At 42.6% G+C, this 21,310-nt stretch overlaps 1 protein-coding gene across 17 annotated transcripts in view; it reads left to right on the forward strand.

Annotated features, from left to right (window-relative positions):
• Positions 1 to 21,310, forward strand: part of STK31 (serine/threonine kinase 31) — a 97,470-nt gene that overhangs the window by 46,089 nt on the left and 30,071 nt on the right. For 15 of the 17 annotated variants that reach the window (XM_024106776.3, XM_065583367.1, XM_042861450.2 and 12 more), the window contains 5 exons: positions 1,946 to 2,062; positions 3,347 to 3,466; positions 3,927 to 4,058; positions 19,242 to 19,343; positions 20,459 to 20,539. In XM_024106776.3, coding sequence (XP_023962544.2) covers positions 1,946 to 2,062; positions 3,347 to 3,466; positions 3,927 to 4,058; positions 19,242 to 19,343; positions 20,459 to 20,539 — 552 coding nt within the window. The remainder of the gene's footprint in view (positions 1 to 1,945; positions 2,063 to 3,346; positions 3,467 to 3,926; positions 4,059 to 19,241; positions 19,344 to 20,458; positions 20,540 to 21,310) is intronic. The other 2 variants (XM_042861455.2, XM_065583369.1) reach the window with 1 other exon arrangement.

The raw sequence follows: 21,310 nt of genomic DNA on the forward strand, positions 1-21,310 counted from the left end.
AAGGACAGAATTCCTCCTATTTCAGAATAACACCCTGAGAGCGCCTTTACCTCAGGGCTCACGGCAACGTTTAATTTTGGAAGTATGCAGATCTTTTCGTTCCTCCACCCCCCCATCCACCAGCTGTTAAAATGTAACATGGACCCCAAAATACATTTGTGCACAATCTACTTCTTACTTTTCTTTAAAATGGTTCAGCTGCTTAGTTCATCTTCCTTAAAAACTACTTGCTTACAAAATCAGACATTAAAAATATAAAAGTGTCACAGCACACTATTACTGGAATTGCTTACTTTCTCATTTTGTCTGTATTAAATTTTAGTTTGTACTGTCTTCGCTCATGTTTTTTATGTTTCCTGTTGTTAAAACTAGGCAAATAGCTAAATGATTGATGTACCCCCTGAAAGATCTCTGTGTACCCCCACGGGTATGTTTACTCCTGATTGAGAACCACTGGGCTAATTTGTTAGCGAAAACATTTTAATCCTATGATGATAGTACATGGAAAAAGCTGAGCTAAACACAGTTTCACCACACTGAGCTCAGTAACCAAGCAAGCTCTGATTACAGCCTTTGTTTCTATAATGAAAGGTCTGGGTAATAGGATGCATCAGCTATCCATGTGTCCATTTCACTTACAATTAAGCACTATGCAAGAGCAAGGTGTGCATTCTGGGGCTATTGGTACAAATCTTGTGTTGAAGTATGAGGTAGAAACAAGCATCTTTGACCACTTTGCACCAAAGGTTCTGAAGTGGCTTTTTGCTGTTGGAGTATTTAAAAAAAAAAAAATCTTACAGCAACTTAGAGCAATTAACAGCTTGAGAAATAACTTTTTTATCGCTCTCCCCTGCAAATATATCTCCACTATACTTTTTTCACATGTAGCTAAAATTGCTTAATTTAGCTTTGATGTTGCTTTATCTCTTTTTTGGATTTTTACAGAGGGAGAAGCTGTTTTAGCATCAGTAGATGTTGTCAAAAGGTTTCTCAATAATGAAACCTAAAAGTGCCTGTGTAGAAACACGAAGATGGGGAAGGGAATGGGTTTAACCGAAGACATCTCCTTTATTTTTCTCTGGAAAGATGATTAAAAACACAAAATGAGAGGCTCTGTCAGAGAAACTAAAGGGTTATTTAACTCAGTGGTTTTCCAGACTACTGTACCCCGTTCAGGAGACTGATTTGCCTTTTGTACCCCCAAGTTTCACCGCACTTAAAAACCACTTGCTTACAAAATCAGATATAAAAATGCAAGTGTCACAGCACACTAGCACTGAAATATTGCTTGCTTTCTCATTTTTACATATAATTATAAAATAAATTGTCACACCCCCCCCCCAGGTTGAGAAAATCTGATATAGTATATAGGGCAGTATAAATAACTAGTCGGTATGAAATTTTAGTTTGTACTGACTTCCCTTGTGCTTTTCATGTAGCCTGTTGTAAAACTAAGCAAATATCTAGATGAATTGATGTACCCCCTGGAAGACCTCTCCATACCCCTGGTTGAGAACCACTGGATTAACCTACCAGTTTTGTCTTGGTCATTTTCTGTTTCATTGTGTGAGTGAAAAATGTTGTTTTTCAACATTAGAGACTCAACAGGTGATGGATTTGTGATTCCTCTGCCACTTACATTAGTTTTAGTTTTAATTTAGATAAAATCAAGGTGAGGTTTGGAAAAAAGAACCGGAGGAAGGCAGGATTCAGTTTACATTTCTTTTCTAGTGATGAGGCACAGTCTATGCTGTATGTTCTCTAGGAGTTGTATCACCTGCAAGTCTCAATCACACAATAAGAACTTGGCATTAGACTCTGATGGCCTGATTTCCAGAAGCGCTTGGCATTTGTGCCAAAGCCTGTTTTAATAGGAAGTACTGATTTTTTGCTGGTATTTTGCATTAACTTGTGATTATAGCATTCAGTTCTCTTTCCCCTCAAGTTTTTTGACCTGACATCAGAAGTATCTTTGAAGTCAGAAGAAGTGGTTGGCAACGTGGATGAAGTTCTTGAGAAGGTTGAGTCAGATATCTGCAAAGAGCTGGAGATTTCTCTAGTTGTAAGTTCCTATGATCTCTAACTTGTTCATACTTCTGAATGTTTTACACAACTCTGATCCCAGTTACAACTTTTAATTTATGGATGGATTGCTATTAATCATTGCAACTCAGGCAACGTCTTTGTCACAGAAATGAGACGGAGAAGGTGTATAAAGTTTTACATAGGTTGTCCCCTGGTGATGTAAGTGCCAGCATTGTACAGTGGCCTGAGCATAGGACTGGGAACTAGGAATTCCTGAGTTGTAATCTCAGCTCTATCACTAGTTTGCTGCATTGCCTTGGGCAAATCAGTGCCCCATCTATATAATGGGAATAATACATTAAACTTCACAATAGCATTCTGAAGTAAGTGTGCTCTGAAAATGTTAAGTGCGTAAAGTATTATAGAGTATTAGATAATTTAGCCTGTTTCCGTGCCAGTTCTTACTACAGTATATTCTCCAGTGCTTTGTCCAGTCTTAAATGGTTTCCAACGCCTCTCCTTTAAGACTTACTCCATTCTGCTCTGATTAGGAAATGTTTTCTGATGTTCAGTCTAGTTTTATTTCTTCAGTTATTTATCTTTCATGATAAAGAGGATTGCTCCATTCTCTTCATTTTGATAATTCTTCTCTGAACTCCTTGCACTGTCTCAACAGTACAAGTCCCTGCTCTGCCAGAGAGAAACAGTCAGGAACAGAAATTGAATCAGTCTCTTGATAATATATTGCTACTAGAACATCAGTTCGGTCAACACTTATTTTGACTGCAATCTGCAACAGAGCAGGTGACTTGCTTTTTAGAGGTGAAGATGATGCACATCTTGACATTTAGTACCTTAGAGACTAACAAATTTATTAGAGCATAAGCTTTCGTGGACTACAGCCCACTTCTTCGGATGCATCTTGTTAGTCTCTAAGGTGCCACAAGTCCTCCTGTTCTTCTTTTTGCGGATACAGACTAACACGGCTGCTACTCTGAAACTTGACATTTAGTATCCACTTAAAAAAGAAACCTAAGCTGTTAAGCTCTTTTATACAGTACAAAATATAACATGACAAAAATGATTTTTTTGTATGGAAATGCCGATCAATCTTTATTTTACTGCGACTCTTCGGTGAACTCTTAAGACTTGTGAACTTTCCATTTCCAGTCTCCTCAAGAAAAGAGATAAAAATCTGACATTAGAGCCATTCCATTAACATTGATATTTTCAGTAGAATTTTATATCTTAGATGTTGACACTTACAAATTGAGAATAACTGCAAGCCTTTTATCTACTTCTTATGTGTAATTTAACCCAGGAGCACGATGAGGCAGATAAGGAAATAATCTTAAATGCTTACAATAAAGTTATACGGAAGATCCGTCAGGAGCAACATCTAATCACTGTAGTACAGAGCAAGTATTTGGCCAGTGTTGAGGTCAGTTTACCCCTTTACCTGCTTGTCTATCACACCGTTCAATATTGTCTGAACTCATTTCTTTTTTAGGGTGTTCTTTAGCTTTTCTTTTTATATTGAAGATTGTATGTCTGGTTCTGGTGGTAATTTGCTTTTTATTTTGGAAATGTGAGAACTGCTGGTCTCCTCTTCTTAACTTCAAATTTAGAAATGCTTTTTATAAATAAGTAACTTAAGATTTGAGTCTACAAACTCTTCTTAAAAATTCATGAAGTGTAACTTTAAGGAGACTGTTAGTAGATGACTTTTTCCTGAAAGATGATTTTAAGATTGTACTTGTAAAGAAGCCTGCTCCTATAGGCAAGTAGTAATCTGTCCTACAAAAACTAAATTAAATAGTAGGCTTCAGCCAGTCGTTTCTAAATGTATTAGGACATGTATGTAAATACATTCACTAACTGTTTTCTTTTTTTAAACTTAGTTTAAAAAGCAGATTGTGGAATGGTTGAATAGAAGTCCCAACATTGACAATTTGTTATCAATTAAGAAGACTTTGAAAAATGTAAAGGCACGACTCAGATGGAAGTTGGTTGAAAAGAGCAACTTGGAAGAAGTATGGAAATGTTCCTGTTTTTTTTTTTTTTTCAAACATACTACAGAGAAATTAAATTGCTTATCCCAGCTAAGTGGTAACCAGTGGTTATAGTTTGCTAGATTGAAGAAGTTTCCTTTAAGTTCTGACTAAACAGGCATTTATTTGAGGACCAATTTTAAGTTAAGCCGTTTTGACTAAAAAAGTCGTGCAGAAGCTTTTCAAATCTATTCCATAGTCCGGCCCTGGGTAGCTCTGAAGTCAGCTCTTTTTGGGAAAGGGGAGAATTTTGTGTAGTGACCTAGTCATATTTCATGTCATACTAAGCAAGAATATCTATCTTACTTTCCAGTGTTCATTGTGTGATCCCTTTCACCTTACTTGGTCTCTCAGGCTCCATTTTTGTTCACCTCCCTGTGGGTTATACTTTGGTGTTCATCGATCACTTCAGCTTTTTATGTGAATATTTTGTTTCTTCCCTATTTAAATGTGAGAAACCAAAAAAGCCAAAGAAGTTAAACGCACTTATATTGTCATATTTCTAGTTTTGAACTCCTAGCCACCTCACTGACAGTGTGTACACCTACTCACTGATGGTGCATAAGGGTCATTGTTTGCCACAGCTTTCAGTTCTTTTTCAACTGAATAAGTCCTAAAAAATGTAAGTATTCCCCCAGCTCTAGCAGGGAGTAAGAGCAGATAAGTTTACATCTTTGCTGTACAAACAGTGGAGTTTTGCGAGGGAATTTAGAGAGGGAGCATGAGAGCCAGATAAACTTAATTAACATTCTCTAAACTTAGGCCAATAACCCACCCTCCAAAATCCCCCTCCCAAACAAAGAAAATAACCTCCAACAAAAAACAAAAAAATCTGCAGGAGTAAAAATAATGCAGGCAGAAGTCCATTCTGGGGACCATCCAGTTTATTGCACTGAATGTAGCTTGTATGATTACCTGCCTTGTGGGCAAGTGGCATATGTGTGCACTCGGTGTAAGGAGCTTATGGCCCTCATAGATTGACTGTGGGCTCTTGAGACCAGAATGGCTGAACTGGAGGAGTAAGGGAGACAGAGGAAACTTTCCAGGACACAGTAGAGCAGACCCACCCCTGGTCTGACAACCACTGTGCTGTTGAGGATGAAAGTCTTGGGAAGGAGAACATCAAACTGGAGCAGGGGGAAATGATCTCAGTTAGCACCCTCCTTTCAGACGGTGTCATGGTATCCTCTTGCACTGAGGATATCTCTTCAGGGGAGGGAATCCCAATTGTTAGGAAGAGACAGGTAATAGTAACGGGATTTGATCATTGATTCATTGGAAATATAGATAGCTGGGTTTGTGATGACTGGTAGAACCACACGGTGACTGTCTTGCTGGGTTTGAAGGTTGCAGATCTCTCAAGACATCTAGGATATTTGTGTCGTGCTGGGGAAGAGCTGGTGGTATATGTAGGTACTAGTGACATAGGGAAAGATAGGGAGGGCCTGGAGGCCAAATTTAGGCTGGTAGGTAAGAGATTGAAGTCCAGGACCAGCATGGTAGTATTGTCTGAAATGCTTCCAGTTCTTCTTCGAGTGCTTGCTCACGTCCATTCCATGTTAGATGTGCTTGCACTGCATGCACAGTCTCCGGAAGTTTTTTCTCACAGTGGTATCCATTGGGCTGGCTCTAGTGCCCTCTGGTGCTGCGTGCTCATGCGCCGGTATATGGGGACTGGCTGGTTCCGCACCCTCTCAGTTCCTCCTTACCATCCATGACGGTCACTGTAACAACTCCTCTTGCCTCAGCAAGGCTTTCTTCTAGAGGTTCCATTATTCTCTCCTTTCTTCGCAAGTTTAGTTACCTTCAGTTTATTTCTTTTAGTAATAGTATATAGTTCAACCCCACATTTGTTTAGAGGGGCATCCTCTGCCCCCAGGGCTGGGCATGCCCCGGACTCTGGGCTTCAAACTCTGTGCCTCCTGTGGTGACTGACCTACACTCCAGCTTTCTGAACTGTCTGGAGGAGGTTCACGCGCGAGAGTGTTGCCAGATATGCTGCAAGTTCAAGCCTCATATGAAAAAGGATAGGGAGGCTAGTCTAAGGTCCATTCTGATGGAAGCCACATTTATACTGGCATCATAGCCAGGCCGGTGAGACTTGGCACCGAATATCTCGACATCGGTGTGGAGTGCTCGTCCGGCAGCATGGGTTTCTCGGCACTGTTCCCCTTCACTGGTGCTGAGGAAAGAAGCACAAAAAGCAGTGTTCTGAGAGGGGGCATTCCCTGAAGGTGAGTAAGGACAAACACAGGAAGGGCAGCGAAGTACGACCTGCATTGGGTCACTCCTCTCCCCCCCTCTGCAAGCAGCACTCTGAACTCCGCACTGCTTGCAGGTGCAGCTGAGTCTGGTGCAGGACAATCCATTGACACCGGGGGTACATTATGGTGCAAGTGAGATCGCGGTGCTGTCCACCCTAGAGGCGTTTGCAGCGGCCAGGGACCTGATGGCTCTCCCGGTACTGCCGACCCCCGTGGGGCAACTTCCAAGATCACCGGCGAGATCACCAAGCAGAAGGAAGCATGTTCCCCTGAGCGCTTATCTGGCACTGGGTCCTCTGGTACCAACCAGAGGGAAACCATCTCTGTTGATGTCAGTGAAGACTTTCCCACTCTGTCACCATTCCCCAAACCCTCGGCAGCAGGTGGCGGAAGCGAGGGGTACTGCCCCCTATTGTGTCGTCCCCCCCCCCCCCCCCCCCCCCAAGCTGACGAGTCCGATGGCTGTGCACCCAACCAAGGAGCTATTACCAGTATCTGGCATAGGTCCCATTGGATCCCAGTGTGGGTGCCATCCCAAGTCCCTGGCCCAGTGGGCAGAAGCCTATGCAGGTCCAGTGGCCCTTTTGGAATTTGTGGGGTTTTTCCCCAGTACTGGGATTGCCTTCCAGAAGTTTGCATTCGGTAGTGTGAGAGAAAAGGGCATCTCTGTTGCACCATCCGGCACCTGACCCGGATTCTGGTACCAAGCCTGGGCTGCATGATGTGGTCAGTGCAGAAGAAGAGGAGGAAGGCCTCCTCCCAATACAGGCCTCCTCCTTACCAGACAAAACTGTGGTGGGGCCAAGAGACTCGGTACCTCAGGACGACTTCAGAGCTCACCAGGAGCTATTGAAAAGGGTAGCTTTTAACCTAGGGATGGAAGTTGCGGTGCTTAAAGAGTCCTAACTTTGCCTGATTAACATCTTGGCTGCAGTGGCCCTGTCAAAGGTGACCCTACCCCTCAACGAGGCTGTAATGGGTCTGGTCAGGTCCCCTTTCTGCCTCCCACTTCAAAAAGAGCAGAGAAAAAGTACTATGTTCCCACCAAAGGGTATGCATACCTATATTCCCGTCCCTCTCCTGGGTCCCTTGTGGTTGCAGTGGCCAACGAAAGAGACAGTCAAAAGCTGCAAGCAGTGACCCCCAAGCCAAAGGACTCAAAGAAGTCTACCTGTTTGGTAGAAAGATTTATTCTACTGGTGGGTTACAGCTCTGCATCTCCAACCAGCAGGCCTTGCTAGGGAGGTATGACTATAACGTCTGGGACTCCATGTCAGAATTCAAGGACTTGCTGCCTAAGGAGTCCAGACAAGAATTCTTCGCTTTGCTGGAGGAAGGGAAGACCATAGCCAGGGCCTATGTCTAGGCTGCCCTAGTTGCATCTGACATGGCTGCCAGAACAATGGCATCTGTGATGGGGATGAGAAGATGCTCTTGGCTCCTATCCTTGGGACTGCCGCCAGAGGTTCTGCAGTCCATTCAGGACCTTCCATTTGAGGGAACTTCCCTCTTCTTCGAACAGACGTATGCAAAACTCCATGGCCTGAAAGACTCCAGGGCCACCTTCAGCCTCATTACTGGGCTCTCACAGATATCCAGGAGGCTCCAAGCACAACTTCTGAAGGGGCACCTGAGGGTGTTGTATCAGTTTCCATACCGGATCCTGCCCCCTCTTTGTTTTCTTACGAACTCTCCTACTTCAGCCGAGCATGGTCCCTCATCACGTCTGACTGTTGGGTGCTGTGTACGATGGAGGAAAGTTACACTCTTCAGTTTTCTTCCACCCCTCTCTTCCATCCCCGTTCCTCTTCAGGGACCCTTCTTATGAGCAACTTCTAGGCCAGGAAGTGCAAGCCCTCCTTTGGGTAAAGGTGGTGAAGAAGATGCCTCAGAACTTGAGAGGGAAAGGGTTTTATTCCACTATTTCCTAATCCCGCAGGCCAAAGGGGGTCTTCTACCCATCCTAGACCTGTGTCGCATCAAGATTTGTCTCAAGAAACTGAGGTTCCGCATGGTCTCCCTGGCCTCCATTATTTCCTTCCTGGATCCAGTGGACTGGTATGCTACCCTTGACTTGAAAGAAGCTTATTTCCACATCTCCATTTTCTGGGACCACAGAGGGTTCCTCAGATTCATCATACACCAGACCCACTACCAATTCATTGTCCTCCCCTTTGGCCTGTCGGCAGCCCCTTGGGTTTTCACAAAATGCATAGCAGTGGTGGTAGCCTTCCTCAGAAGGAGAGGTGTTAGTCTACCCTTACCTCAATCACTGGCTGATCAAGGGCTGGTTCGAGGCTCACGTGAGAGCCAGCATCGCTCTGGTCCAAGCTATCTTCAGAGCCCTGGGCCTATTGATAAACGAGCAAAAGTCAACTCTCATCCCCGCTCAGAGTATAGAGTTTATTGATGCATTGCTCAGTTCTACCCGGTTCAGAGCCTTCCTCCCAGTGGCTCACTCCCAGACAATGTCAGCTCTGATATCGGAGGTCAAGACCCAGCCCATCACAACAGCCCATTTCTCCCTCAAACTTTTGGGTCACATGGCTGTGTGCACTTATGTGGTACAGCATGCAAGACTAGACCTTAGACACCTTCAGGCTTGGCTGGCCTTGGTGTACTCGCCGAGCCATCAGCAGTTGGTCTCAGTGCTTACAATTCCTGCCCCGGTCCTCACCTCCCTCCACTTGTGGAGGGATCCCCGATCAGTGGGCGCAGGCATTCCCTTTTCACTTCCCAGCCATCAGTATCCCTAATTGTGGATGTGTCCTATCTAGGTTGGGAGGGACTCATCTCAAGCACCTCAGGGCCTGTGGTCCCAGGAGGAGCTCTCCTTGCATATAAATGTCAGGGAGCTCAGAGTGGTCCGCCTAGTGTGCTAGGTGTTTTTACGCCAGACCTTGGGCAAAATTGTGAGAGTGCTTGTGGACAACACCGCAGCTATGTTTTACACCAACAAGCAGGGAGTAGTGTACTCATCCACCCTGTGTCAAGAGGCCATTTGCCTGTGGGACTCCTGCGCAAAGCACTCCATCCACGTCAAAGTTTCTCACTTTCAGGAAGTCCGGAACACTTTGGCAGATCACCTCAGCAGGTCTTTGTCTTCTGACCATGAGTGGTCCCTTCACCCCGATCTAGCTAGATCCATCTTCCAGAGGTGGGGGTTTCCTGTTTTAGATCTGTTTGCAACCAAGCAGAACAGGAAATGTCAGCAGTTTTACACGCTGTGTGGTTACAGCCCAGGCTCGTTCACAGATGTCTTCCTACTCGTGTGGACAAAACTCCTGTTCTACACATTCCCCCTCATTCCTCTGGTACATAAGGTCCTTCTGAAAGTCAAGCAAGACAAAACAAAGGTTGTTCTTATAGTCCCTGCATGGCTGTACCAACACTTGTGGCACGCTACTTGATCTGTCAGTATCAACCCTGTTGCCGCTCCCTCCTGCCTTGATCTCGCAAGATCATGGCCGTTTGCTCCAACTGAATCTTACCTCACCAAGTGGAAGCATTTCTCAGTGTGGGCATCCCAATGAGGCCTCTCACCAACTCGGTTACCTCTCCAGTCCGTGCTGGAATATCTGCTCCATCTGAAACAACAAGGCCTAGCCATTTCATCGATCAAGGTGCATCTAGGGGCAATTTCAGCCTTCTATCCTCTGCTGGACGGTAGATTGGTGTTCTCACAGAAAATGTCCATTCACTTCCTCAAGGGATTAGAGAGACTTTACCCTCAAATTTGCAAACCCATTCCCCCGTGGGACCTAAACCTGGTCCTGTCAAGACTCACGGGCCCTCCCTTGGAGCCACTGGCATCATGCCCTCTGTCATATCATTCCTGGAAGGTCACCTTCTTGGTAGCAATTATCTTGACCAGGAAGGTTTTCAGAAATCAGGGTCCTTATGTCAGAACCCTCATATATACTTCGCTGTCTGCTTTGGACTTAAGTATCTTGAGTAATTATGTATTGTCTGCAAATTTTGCCACCTCACTGTTTCCAGATCATTTATGATTATGTTGAACAGCACCAGTACAGATCCCTGGGTGACACCACCGTTTACCTTTCTCCATTCTGAAAACTGACCATTTATTCCTACCCTTTGTCTCCTATCTTCCAATTTTTAAAGGATGTCTTTTGACTCTAGCCACTTATTTTACTTTTACTGCAAAGAATTACAAAGGGATGTCACAAAACTGGCTGACTTGGCAACAAAATAGCAAATGTAATTCAATGCTGATAAATGCAAAGTAATGCACATTGGAAAACATAATCCCAACTATACATGCAAAATGATGGGGTCTAAATTAGCTGTTACCACTCAAGAAAGAGATCTTAAAATCATTGTGTATAGTTCTCTGAAAACATCCGCTCAATGTGCAGCGGCAGTCAAAAAAGCTAACAATGTTAAAAACCATTAGGAAATGGATAGATAATAAGACAGAAAATATCACTATGCCACTATATAAATCCATGGTATGCCCACACATTGAATACTACATGTAGTTCTGGTCGTCCCATCTCAAAAAAAGATATATTAGAATTGGAAAAGGGACAGAGAATGGCAACAAAAAAGATGGGCTATGGAACAGCTTCCTTATGAGGAGATATTAAAAAGACTATTCATGTTGGAAAAGAGACAACTAAGGGGGCATGTGATAGAGGTCTATAAAATCATGAACGGTGTGGAGAAAGTGAATAAGAAAGTGTTATTTACCCTTCCGAGTAACACAAGAACCAGGGATCACTCTATGAAATTAATAGGCAGCAAGTTTAAAACAAACAAAAGGAATTACTACTTCACACAATGCACAGTCAACCTGTGGAACTCGTTGCCAGGGGATAGTGTGAAGGGCAAAGTATAACTGGGTTCAAAAAAGAATTAGATAAGTTCATGGAGGATTGTTCCATCAATCAAGATGGCCAGTGATGCAACCCCATGCTCTAGGTGTCCCTAAGCTTCTGACTGCCAGAAGCTGGGAGTGGATGATGGGATGGATCACTCAATAATTGTCTTGTTGTGTTCATTCCCTCTGAAGCACTTGGAATTGGCCACTGTTGGAAGACAGGATAGTGGGCAACATGGATCATTGGTCTGACCCAGTATGGCCGTTCTTATGTTCTTATCTAAAAGAACAAGAACTCTAGATATTTGTGTCTTACTACTCCCAGGAGTGTATTTACAGAAGACCCCATCCTTACCTCCAGGGGTTTACAATCTTGAGTTTTAGATGTAGCACAGGTAAGAGTGACGCATCAAAAAGTAATTGGGTAGGTCGGGTGAAGGTTACAGTAATGCCATCATGCATATATTCAGTTTATGCATATGCACATTTTGATGTTTTTGTTTTTAAAACCACACACACTTCAGTGATTGTGAGCACTGTAAAGTGGATGAGCTTTGAAGAGAGATTTAAAATATGAGAGGCTAATGAACCAGAGAAGGAAGATGATTCCATACATAGGGAATGACATAAACCCCACCCCGTAGCAATGCTTATGCTTATGGGAGAAACAGGTGAATGGGCTACTGTGAAGACTAGCGTCATTGGCGGAGAAAGGTGGAGCAGTTACACTATAAGAGACAGAAGGTTTGGCAATTGGAAGGGAAGAGTTATGTAGGACCTTGAAAAGGAGGACAAAAGTTTTTTAGAGCTCCAGTCCTGCAGATACTTGGGGCAGTTCAGACTTGTCCACAAGACTCTAAGGTTTTGTCTACATTCCTTCCACCATCTCACCAGATTCTCTGCCTTTGGACTGTGCAGCCAGAGCAGCGATTCACACTCCCACCTGATCTATCACAGCCCAGGATTTAAAGATGATTTTGCGATCACTGTCTTCTCTTCTTTATTGAGTCAAAATGTCAGGGCCTTATTTCTCTGAGTAGCATCACCTGCCATGCACCTTTCTTCTGTTAATTCTCCCTTCTTCCAGCATGGCAGAGCTGGCCAAAGGAATTGAGCTGAAGGGCAACCTGCTCCTGTGTCTGCAAGCAGATATTCTGTGGAGCCACAGAAGAGGAGTTCTGAGGTGATTGCTCCCAGCCCAGAGCCCTGCCTGAGTCAGGGGGGAAAGGCTCCTTATGGTCAACTTGTTGAGGCTTCTGCATCTCACAACACCAGCTAAAACTTCCCCAGAAATACCTCCATTGCTTGGTCCTACTCAGCTCTTGGGAGTCTGGGAGATATCAGTGTTGTCACTGATTAAGAGTTCTTCAAGGGTAAGGCACTAAGTTACCCCCAGTCCAGTCTCCCTCAAAAGGAGAAAAAAATCTGGTTGTGTATCTCCGGTTTTTAATGGGTTAATTGAGTCCATTAGTCAAGGGATCCATCATCCTTTCAGACAGTTGTTCTTCCCAAGAGGAGGATTTGGGATCTCTTAGGGGCAGTCCCCGCCACTTCCTCCCCAGTTCTGGATTACATAATGAGGCACAACAGGGCTAAAATCAAATTCTCTTTGCCCAGGCTAAGACTTCAACGAGAACTAGACTAGGAGAGACTGATCCTCTGGGGATTCTGCAAAATACATTAGAAATCCAAAAAAGGCTTAAAATAACACAGGAAAAAAAGCACAGCAGGTCTCCAGCTCCTTGGGGGACGCTGAAGTAGGGGAACTGTTAGTTTTGGATCATGACAACACTGAGGAACAGATGTGCTTGAAACTTGGCATGAAGGTTGGGCACCACTGACATCTAGAGAGAGAGGGCATGAAAAGGGAATATTTCTTCAATTCAAAACTAACAATTTGCTATCTCCTTATTTCTCCTTCAAGAAAATCACAAGGAAGGGCTGGAAAATGGCCAACAAAGAGAAGAGGCCGAGTCTGATAGCTTTCCAGGTTCTAGAATTCCAAGATTCTCTCTTCATCCTTCCTCAGCTGTGGTGTCCCTGTAAAGGACATGTTAATTTCTGCCAAGGGGAGACGCCTTCAATACCTTCAGGCAGGAAGATGGAAGCCGCCCTTAGAAGAGAATTAGAAATGTTAGCATAGCTCTTTGAGTCTCACTGGTCATCACGTGCTTTGTGCAGCCTCAGTATCCTGATGGGATGCCTTTAAAGAGCTTTGACCCCATCCCCCTCAGAACCATATCAGTACTAGATAAAATATGCCTGATGATGTGTTCATGGGGGATGGAGCCATCAGTTCTGTGAGGCTGGCAGCAAGAGTTATGGGAACAAACTAAGTGGCCAGGTGCCAACTCCTACCAGTCCAAAAAGTCAGTATGTTTGCATCTGAGCGCCCACCCCCATCTAGTATGCAGGCCGTCAGGCAGGATCATCCTACTACTTAGACTCCTGGTTCAAGCAATAGCACAGAAAACTACAACCAAATTTGAGTGCTCTTGTGACCCTGTGTGCCAGGTTGCAATATCACTCACTCAGATATGGTCTGGCTGCCCCTCCGTTATGCCAGCAGGGAAGGGGCTCCTCTGTTACACCACCCAGTTCTGGCCAGAGGCCACTGGGGGTGGGGTGGGGGCCTCCTCTTGTTGTATGTCTCTGCCTAGTTCTGATTCTCAAAAGCTGGGAGCTTGGCCCCCTGTTTAAAAAGTGTGGGGGGCATTGCCCCCCTCTGGTCTCCAGCACCCAGGGGTTCAAGTTGTCCCATGCTGGACAGTATAAGAGAAAAAGTATCTGCGTTGCATTCTGGAGCTTCAGGCTCCTGCACATCCTTTCTTTTCCCCTCTTTCCAGCCTCAATAGATAGTGACAAGCACCCGTAAGGAAATTTCACACCTTCTAAAATTATTTGCAACAGAGGCTGTTCCTCAGAGCAAAAAAGTCAAGGACTCTAATCTCTTTTCTTCACAGAAAGAAAAAGAAGTGATGGAGTCCAGGCGGAGTTAGACTTTAAGAGGCTGAGGGGTTTGGAAGAGAAGACTGAATAGAGGATGCAGACTTTCACTTCCCTTTTGCTGCACTCTCCCTAGAAGAGCTGATAATAGACCTGGCAGGAGCTTATCTGCATAGTCGTGGAAGGGCCTGATACCCGCAGTTCCTTCAGGATGCTTATAAAAATAGCCACTGTCAGTACAAAGTGTTACCATGCAGTCTATCCTCCACACACACAATGTTCACAAAGCTACTGATAGAGATAGTGTCCTGTCCAAGGAGTCTAGGGACTCAGATGCATCTTTTCTTAAACTAAATACTCACCTTGTACAATCTTGCAAGAAGCAACTTAACCAGACCTGCATGCTGTAGGCACATTTGTCTGTGTCAAACTTTAAGAGCTCTCTGATTCCCTTTCAGAGAACCATCTGCCAAGCTTGATGCAGAACCAGCATGCTCACAGCACAGGAGAGGGTTGACAAGATTCAGGCACTGATCTCCTGGGTGTCGAGGAATACCATGTGTATTCATCAGTACCAGCTCCTAGGATTTCCAATCTCTTTGCGGTAGGGGTTATTCCATGGGTAAAGCTGCGCTAGAAAGGTTAAAGGATAGATCTTAAGGGCCTGTAACAGTTTCCAACAGGAGATGGAAAGGAATGTGAGGATACCATGTAGTGATCAGGTTCCTAAGTTGGTGGAAACAGCAAATCCATGTGATGGTAGCATCCTTCCTGCACAATCCAGAATCCAAAATTGTGACCATGGATATTGATGTTGCAGAGTACTTGACACACCCCAGGGCACAGGGAAAGTCATCAAGGTCAGAAAGGCTCCTGAGAAACTAATTCCTAGAGATCAGTGAGGTACTGATTCTTTGAGACTTCCAGGACTGTCTGAAGGAGGACCATATGCTATCTCAGTTAGACAACTCCATGACTATGACATACATAAAATGGCAAGGGACCACAAGAAGGTCAAGTCTAAATACTGAAGTAACACACAGACTTCTCTGAGCAGAATGTCTCCAGTATCACTTTTATGTGAATCTCTCTCATGAACACACTACCAGACAACCTCTGGAGTCAACAGATGAACCACTCAAATGATCACTGAACCAAGAAGTTTTCCAGCTGATACTCGAGTAGTTGGGGTACCTTCCCACTGTTTACCTATTTATATCCAATCCAAGCACAAGAGTGAGAGTCGTCAGTGGGGAAGGAGGTACAAGAGCACCGGGGACAGATGCTTTGGCTAATCTCATTTCTCTTTCCTTCTAATTTTTCCTTACAACGTGCTACATCCCACGTGTCTTGGAGGGGAGGGTAAGATCCAGAATGGACAGTTGTTAACGTATTACCTTTCTCTTACTGCCCTCTCCCCCCAGATTTGTCCCACTCAAGATAAGGCCTTCAAATATCCTTTGTGATGGCCTCTTCTATGCATGTCAGTAATATAATGGACCAAGTCTTTACCATTAAGCTTATATTTAATCTGTTCATAAGAATTTAGTGTTTCCACTCAACGCTGGGAAATAGTCGTCTGGGGAGAGTATGCAGTGTTGTTCATCCCAAGATATGAGAGAGACAAGGTGGGTGAGGTAATATCTTGTATTGGATCAATGTCTGTTGGTGAGAAAGACTTTCGAGCTACAAAAAACTCTTCCTCCGGTCTCAGAGGACGTGCTCTGTGTAGCTCAAAAACTTGTCTCTTTCACCACAGACATTGGTCCAATAAAAGATGTTATCTCACACACATCATCTGGAGAGATGGCAGAAGTGGTTTAGCCAAGCACTGGCACCTCAAGGATAAGTCTTACTCTCTAGCCTCGGTTATTTGCAGGAAGAGAGGTGCGGCTCATATATTTTTGAATATGAGATCACTACAAGAAAGGAAATAATCTGGTAACAAATTTTCCATTTGCCTTATAGTAGAGGCTAATGGAAAAATTCAAAGGGTGATGTAGTTTATTTGGGCTAGGACGATACTTTTAGCTGTTGCGTTTTGGTTGGACTGGATGGTGATGTGTACGGGGTGGAGATCAGAGAGGAAGAGGTAGAGGTAACAGTTGAGATGAGAGATGGTTAGGGTATAGATGAATGTTTTCACTGTCAGGATATCAAGGACAGGTCAGATCTTCTAAATGTGTAGAAGTACTAGCAAGTTTTGGGAGAATGAGAGGAAACCAAACTGATTTAAAATTAGTTGGTCAGAAAATGCGGTTTAGTCAAAACCAAAAGGTTTCTTGAGATTGTGTAGATTTCACTGAAATTTTGTTTGATGGAATTTTTCTCTTTTTTTCTACAGTGTCAAAACATTCTGTTTCTGCACTTTCCGAACTAAACATTTTGATTAGGGCTGTTGATTAATCGCAGTTAATTTTTTTAAGTTAACTGTGATTAAAAAAATTAATAATGATTGATCACACTGTTAAACAATAGAATACCAATTGAAATTTATTAAATATTTTTGGATGTTTTTCTACATTTTCAAATATATTGATTTCTATTAAAACACAGAATACAAATGTACAGTGCTCACTTAATATAATTATTTTTTATTACAAATATTTGCACTGTAAAAATGATAAACAAAATAAATATTTTTCAATTCACGCTATACAAGTATTGTAGTGCAATCTCTTTATCATGAAAGTGTAACTTACAATTGTAGATTTTAGTTGTTACAAAACTGCACTCAAAAACAAAACAATGTAAAACTTTAGAGCCTACAAGTCCACTCAGTCCTACTTCTTGTTCAGCCAATTGCTAAGACAAACAAGTTTGTTTACATTTACGGTAGATACTGATGACTTCTTATTTACAATGTCACCTGAAAGTGAGAACAGGTGTTTGGCAGGGCACTTTTGTAGCTGGCATTGCAAAGTATTTACTTGCCAGATATGCTGAACATTCATATGTCCCTTCGTGCTTCGGCCACCATTCCAGAGGTCATGCTGATGATGCTCTTTTTAAAAAAAAAAAAAAAAAAAAAAAAAAAAAAGTGCGTTCATTAAATTTGTGACTGAACTCCTTGGGGGAGAATTGTATGTGTCCTGTTCTGTTTTACCCACATTCGGCCATATATTTCACGTTATAGCAGTCTCGGATGGTGACCCAGCACATGTTTGTTTTAAGAACACTTTCACAGCAGATTTGATAAAATGCAAAGAAGGTACTAATGTGAGGTTTCTAAGGATAGATACAGCACTCGACCCAAGGTTTAAGAATCTGAAATGCCTTCCAAAATCTGAGAGGGACGAGATGTGGAGAATGCTTTCAGGTGTCTTAAAAGAGCAACACTCCGATGCAGAAACTACAGAACCCGAACCACTAAAAATGAAAATCAGCCTTCTGCTGGTGGCATCTGACTCAGATGATGAAAATGAACATGAGTTGGTCCGCTCTGCTTTGGATTGTTATCGAGCAGAACCCGTCATCAGCATGGATGCATGTCTTTTGGAATGGTGATTGAAGCATGAAGGGACATATGAATCTTTAGCACATCTGGCATGTAAATATCTTGCGATGCCGGCTACAACAGTGCCATGCGAACTCCTGTTCTCACTTTCAGGTGACATTGTAAACAAGACATGGGCAGCATTATCTCCTGCAAATTGTAACCAAACTTGTTTGTCTGAGCTATTGTCTGAAGTAGGACTGAGTGGACTTGTAGGTTCTAAAGTTTTATATTGTTTTATTTTTGAATGCAGTTATTTTTTGTGCATAATTCTACATTTGTAAGTTCAGCTTTCATGATAAAGAGATTGCAGTACAGTACTTGCATGAGGTGAATTGAAAAATACTATTTTTAGTTTTTTACAATGCAAATATTTGTAATAAAAATAAATATAAAGTGAGCACTGTATACTTTGTATTTTGTATTGTAATTGAAATTAATATATTTGAAAATGTAGAAAACACCCAAAATATTTAAATAAATGGTATTCTATTATTATTTAACAGTGTGATTAATCACAATTAATTTTTATAATCGTGCGATTAATTTTTTTAATTGCTTGGCAGCCCTAATATTGATTTGTCCGTTTGGAAATGACTTTTTGTTTCTATTTTTTGTTTTATATTCTGCATTATAATATAACATTTTAAAATGTCACAATGAATATGTAACGAATTTTCTTTCACAAAGTATTTTGAAATGTTCAGGTTCGTTCCAAATTGGAACGCAAAGAGATTTTGAAATCTCAAACTCCTCTGTGAAATGGAATTTGCATTTCTTTCCCCAGTTCTATTTAAAACATTTCCTATTCCAGTACATTTCACAGGGCCTAATCTCCAGTTGCCAGGTAGGCAAGTGTTTGCATTTCTACTGAGCAAGTACCACCTAGCTTGATAAGTGCACACTTAGCCGTGTAGATACTCAAATGTTGATTTGTGTATTTGCAGCCGTATGTGTGGTTTTCTGTGTACAGAAAAGTTTCAATGTGTTTGTGTCCCTCACATGTCTTTCTAGGCCAGTGTGCCGACTCTGGGTCTGAAAATTGGACCCAAAAGTTCCAGTATCTGATAGAGAATGGTTTTTAAAAAATTATAGGAATCATATGGAAAAAAAAAAGTTCCTCCTCAGAGAGAGAGACGGATCTCTGAAGTGAACATACCCTCCAGTCTGATTTTTCATTTCTCTTCCTGTCCAGGTTCTGTAAAGTTTTACTTCTAAAACGAAGCCAATGGCCAGGAACCTTCAGATAAGCTCTAAATCTGGTGTAGCATCTTGTCCAGTCATTCAAACCCCTAATTTTATTGTGACAATAATTTAGGCCACACACCTGGGTGAACTGAATGCCCTTTCTAACCATTAGATTTTATTTTATAGAGGATTTCCAAAAAGGAGAATGAAGAAAATTACAGCAAATAGATAATTTAGAAAAGCAAAAAAAAAAGGTCTAATGATGTTAGTAACTTACCTTCATTCTAGAATATTTTCGAGAATAAACTGCATTCTCAAATTATAATGTAATATGGAAGCTGCTTTTTAGGTCTTATTTACTAGGTTACATCATATAGTATGATTTCTTGAGGCATATACGATGGCAATTTTATTGTTTCTGCATGCAGTCTGATGATTACAGTGAATATGAAATAACAAAAATAAAAGAAGAAATCACTGGACTGAGAAACAGTCTCATTCAGGAAATATACAATGAACAAGAAGAATATGTAAGTATCAATTTATGTAAGCAACTTAAACTATGGAGTTGTATGAACCACTTTTACATTTCAGTTTCATTATTATATACATTCATTCTCAATAAAATCTAAAGGATGAATGTTACAGTACTGAAAGGAAAGACTAATATTCAGTAAAGCCTCTGAAATGAAATAATACTCTCCGAGGTGGAGGGAGATAATCATCAGTTTTCCTCTTTTCCACCTGATACAGCTTTTTTCAAAATGAATGGTAGAGGAAAATCTGGAAGTGTGAGTCCCAGTCCCTTCACCAGAGCAGTAGGAAGATGATTAGGCAGCACAGTGGCTGAAGAAAGCCTTTATCTGTGTTATATGGGGGATAGGATCAGGGCAGTGAAGAGGGAGGTCCTTCCTCCAAGTTGAAGGCAAGACTGACACCAGTGATCTCCCACTTCCTAAATACTCTGCGTGGAGGGAGGAATCCAGAATCCATGGCCACTCCTCCTTAGAAGTAGGACTGAGGAGGGCAGGAACAGGATCTCTGGTAATGCAGTGCTGGGCATGAGTAACAGTAACGCCTAAATGTTACAGGTTTGTGGGGTGGTTGGAGATGGCAAGAGCTGTGGCCTGTTTCACCAACTCTAAGGTTTGGCCACCTTGCTTCTGATTTCCCCTGCTTGCTCCTGCTGAGGTTGGACTACCTTTGGTGGTGGTACTGGGGTTCCCCTCTCTTTGTCCTTTGAACTACTTTCAGGTTGGGGAAGGAGAGGAGAGTAAGTAGGAACTTTTCTTCAGCAGCTGGTCTCTCTCTAGCTGCCTGCCCCTGGCTACTTTGATGAGGAAGGGGGTGGATCATTTTTTTCTAAGGGATGGGGATATCCAGAAGTCCCTAAAATTACCACACAAACCCTGTTTTTAAAAATATATCCAATTGGGCTGTTATAGTACTGTTGCCATGAAAAAGTGAAAGCCAGTTGCATTCAGAGTGATGTAACTGGAAGAGGGTAGGTTCCGCTCTTCATATTTTCAGAAATGGACGTTTTGTGGGCATACAGCCCAAACTTCAGTTAATGTATTTTCTGGTATATACTTGTACGTATTGCATGCGGAGGCGGTTGGCATTGATGAATGTAACCCTAATTCAGGAGAGGCTTAGTTGCCTGGTGCAGAAATGGTTCCCTGAGCTGCCACTCCTTCACCCGGAAGCAGGAATTCTGAAGTATCTGGTAAGAAGCCCCTGCTGTGTTTCTAAGGGCAGGGAACTGGGAGTATGTATTTGAGAGTAGGGGAAGTAGCTTCATTAAATATGCCATAAAGCAGGAGATGCCAAAGATTCTAGTAAGTGATGAAGTCTTTAAGGGCAGTAGTCTGATTACAAGTTTAACAACTGAAAATATTGTCACGGGCCAAATGAAACTTTAAACAAGTGAGAGATTTCATTATTTACATCCCAAAGAGACTTCTCTCTCACACACACTTACAATGTCACCCACTCATGCCAATAACTAGAAAATAAATTCAAATATGGTATCCAGACTTCAGTAGAATTACTCATGCAGCTTGACTGGTCATGTTATGGTTTAATTCACCAACAGTAACACCTAAATGCTGGACCAGCATGAAATGCTAAGACTGGCTGTGTCTGGGGAAGGGTGAAGGGAGGAGAAAACAAAACCCATGTATTATGCATGTCAGGAGCTCAGGTTTTTAACGTCTATGAAGTAGATGGGCGGTCAGTGGCTCATGTATATGACACTGAGAGATTAAATCCAAATGATGTGTATTGAAGGAATGAAGGTCAAGTTAACGTGTTTAACACGGGGGGGGGGGGGGGGGGGGGAGAGAAGGGAATCACCAAATGGAAACTTTCTCTTTATTTTAAAAAAGACTACTTAATTTAAGCCTAAGTTTGACCTTCCTTACATTATGGTAAGTGCCCTGCATTATCAGTGGTGGTTGATAAATATTAAGCATTCAGCAATATGCAGTGTCTGGAT

Source organism: Chrysemys picta, chromosome 2, assembly GCF_011386835.1.
Source record: "Chrysemys picta bellii isolate R12L10 chromosome 2, ASM1138683v2, whole genome shotgun sequence".
Classification (NCBI taxonomy): domain Eukaryota; kingdom Metazoa; phylum Chordata; order Testudines; family Emydidae; genus Chrysemys; species Chrysemys picta.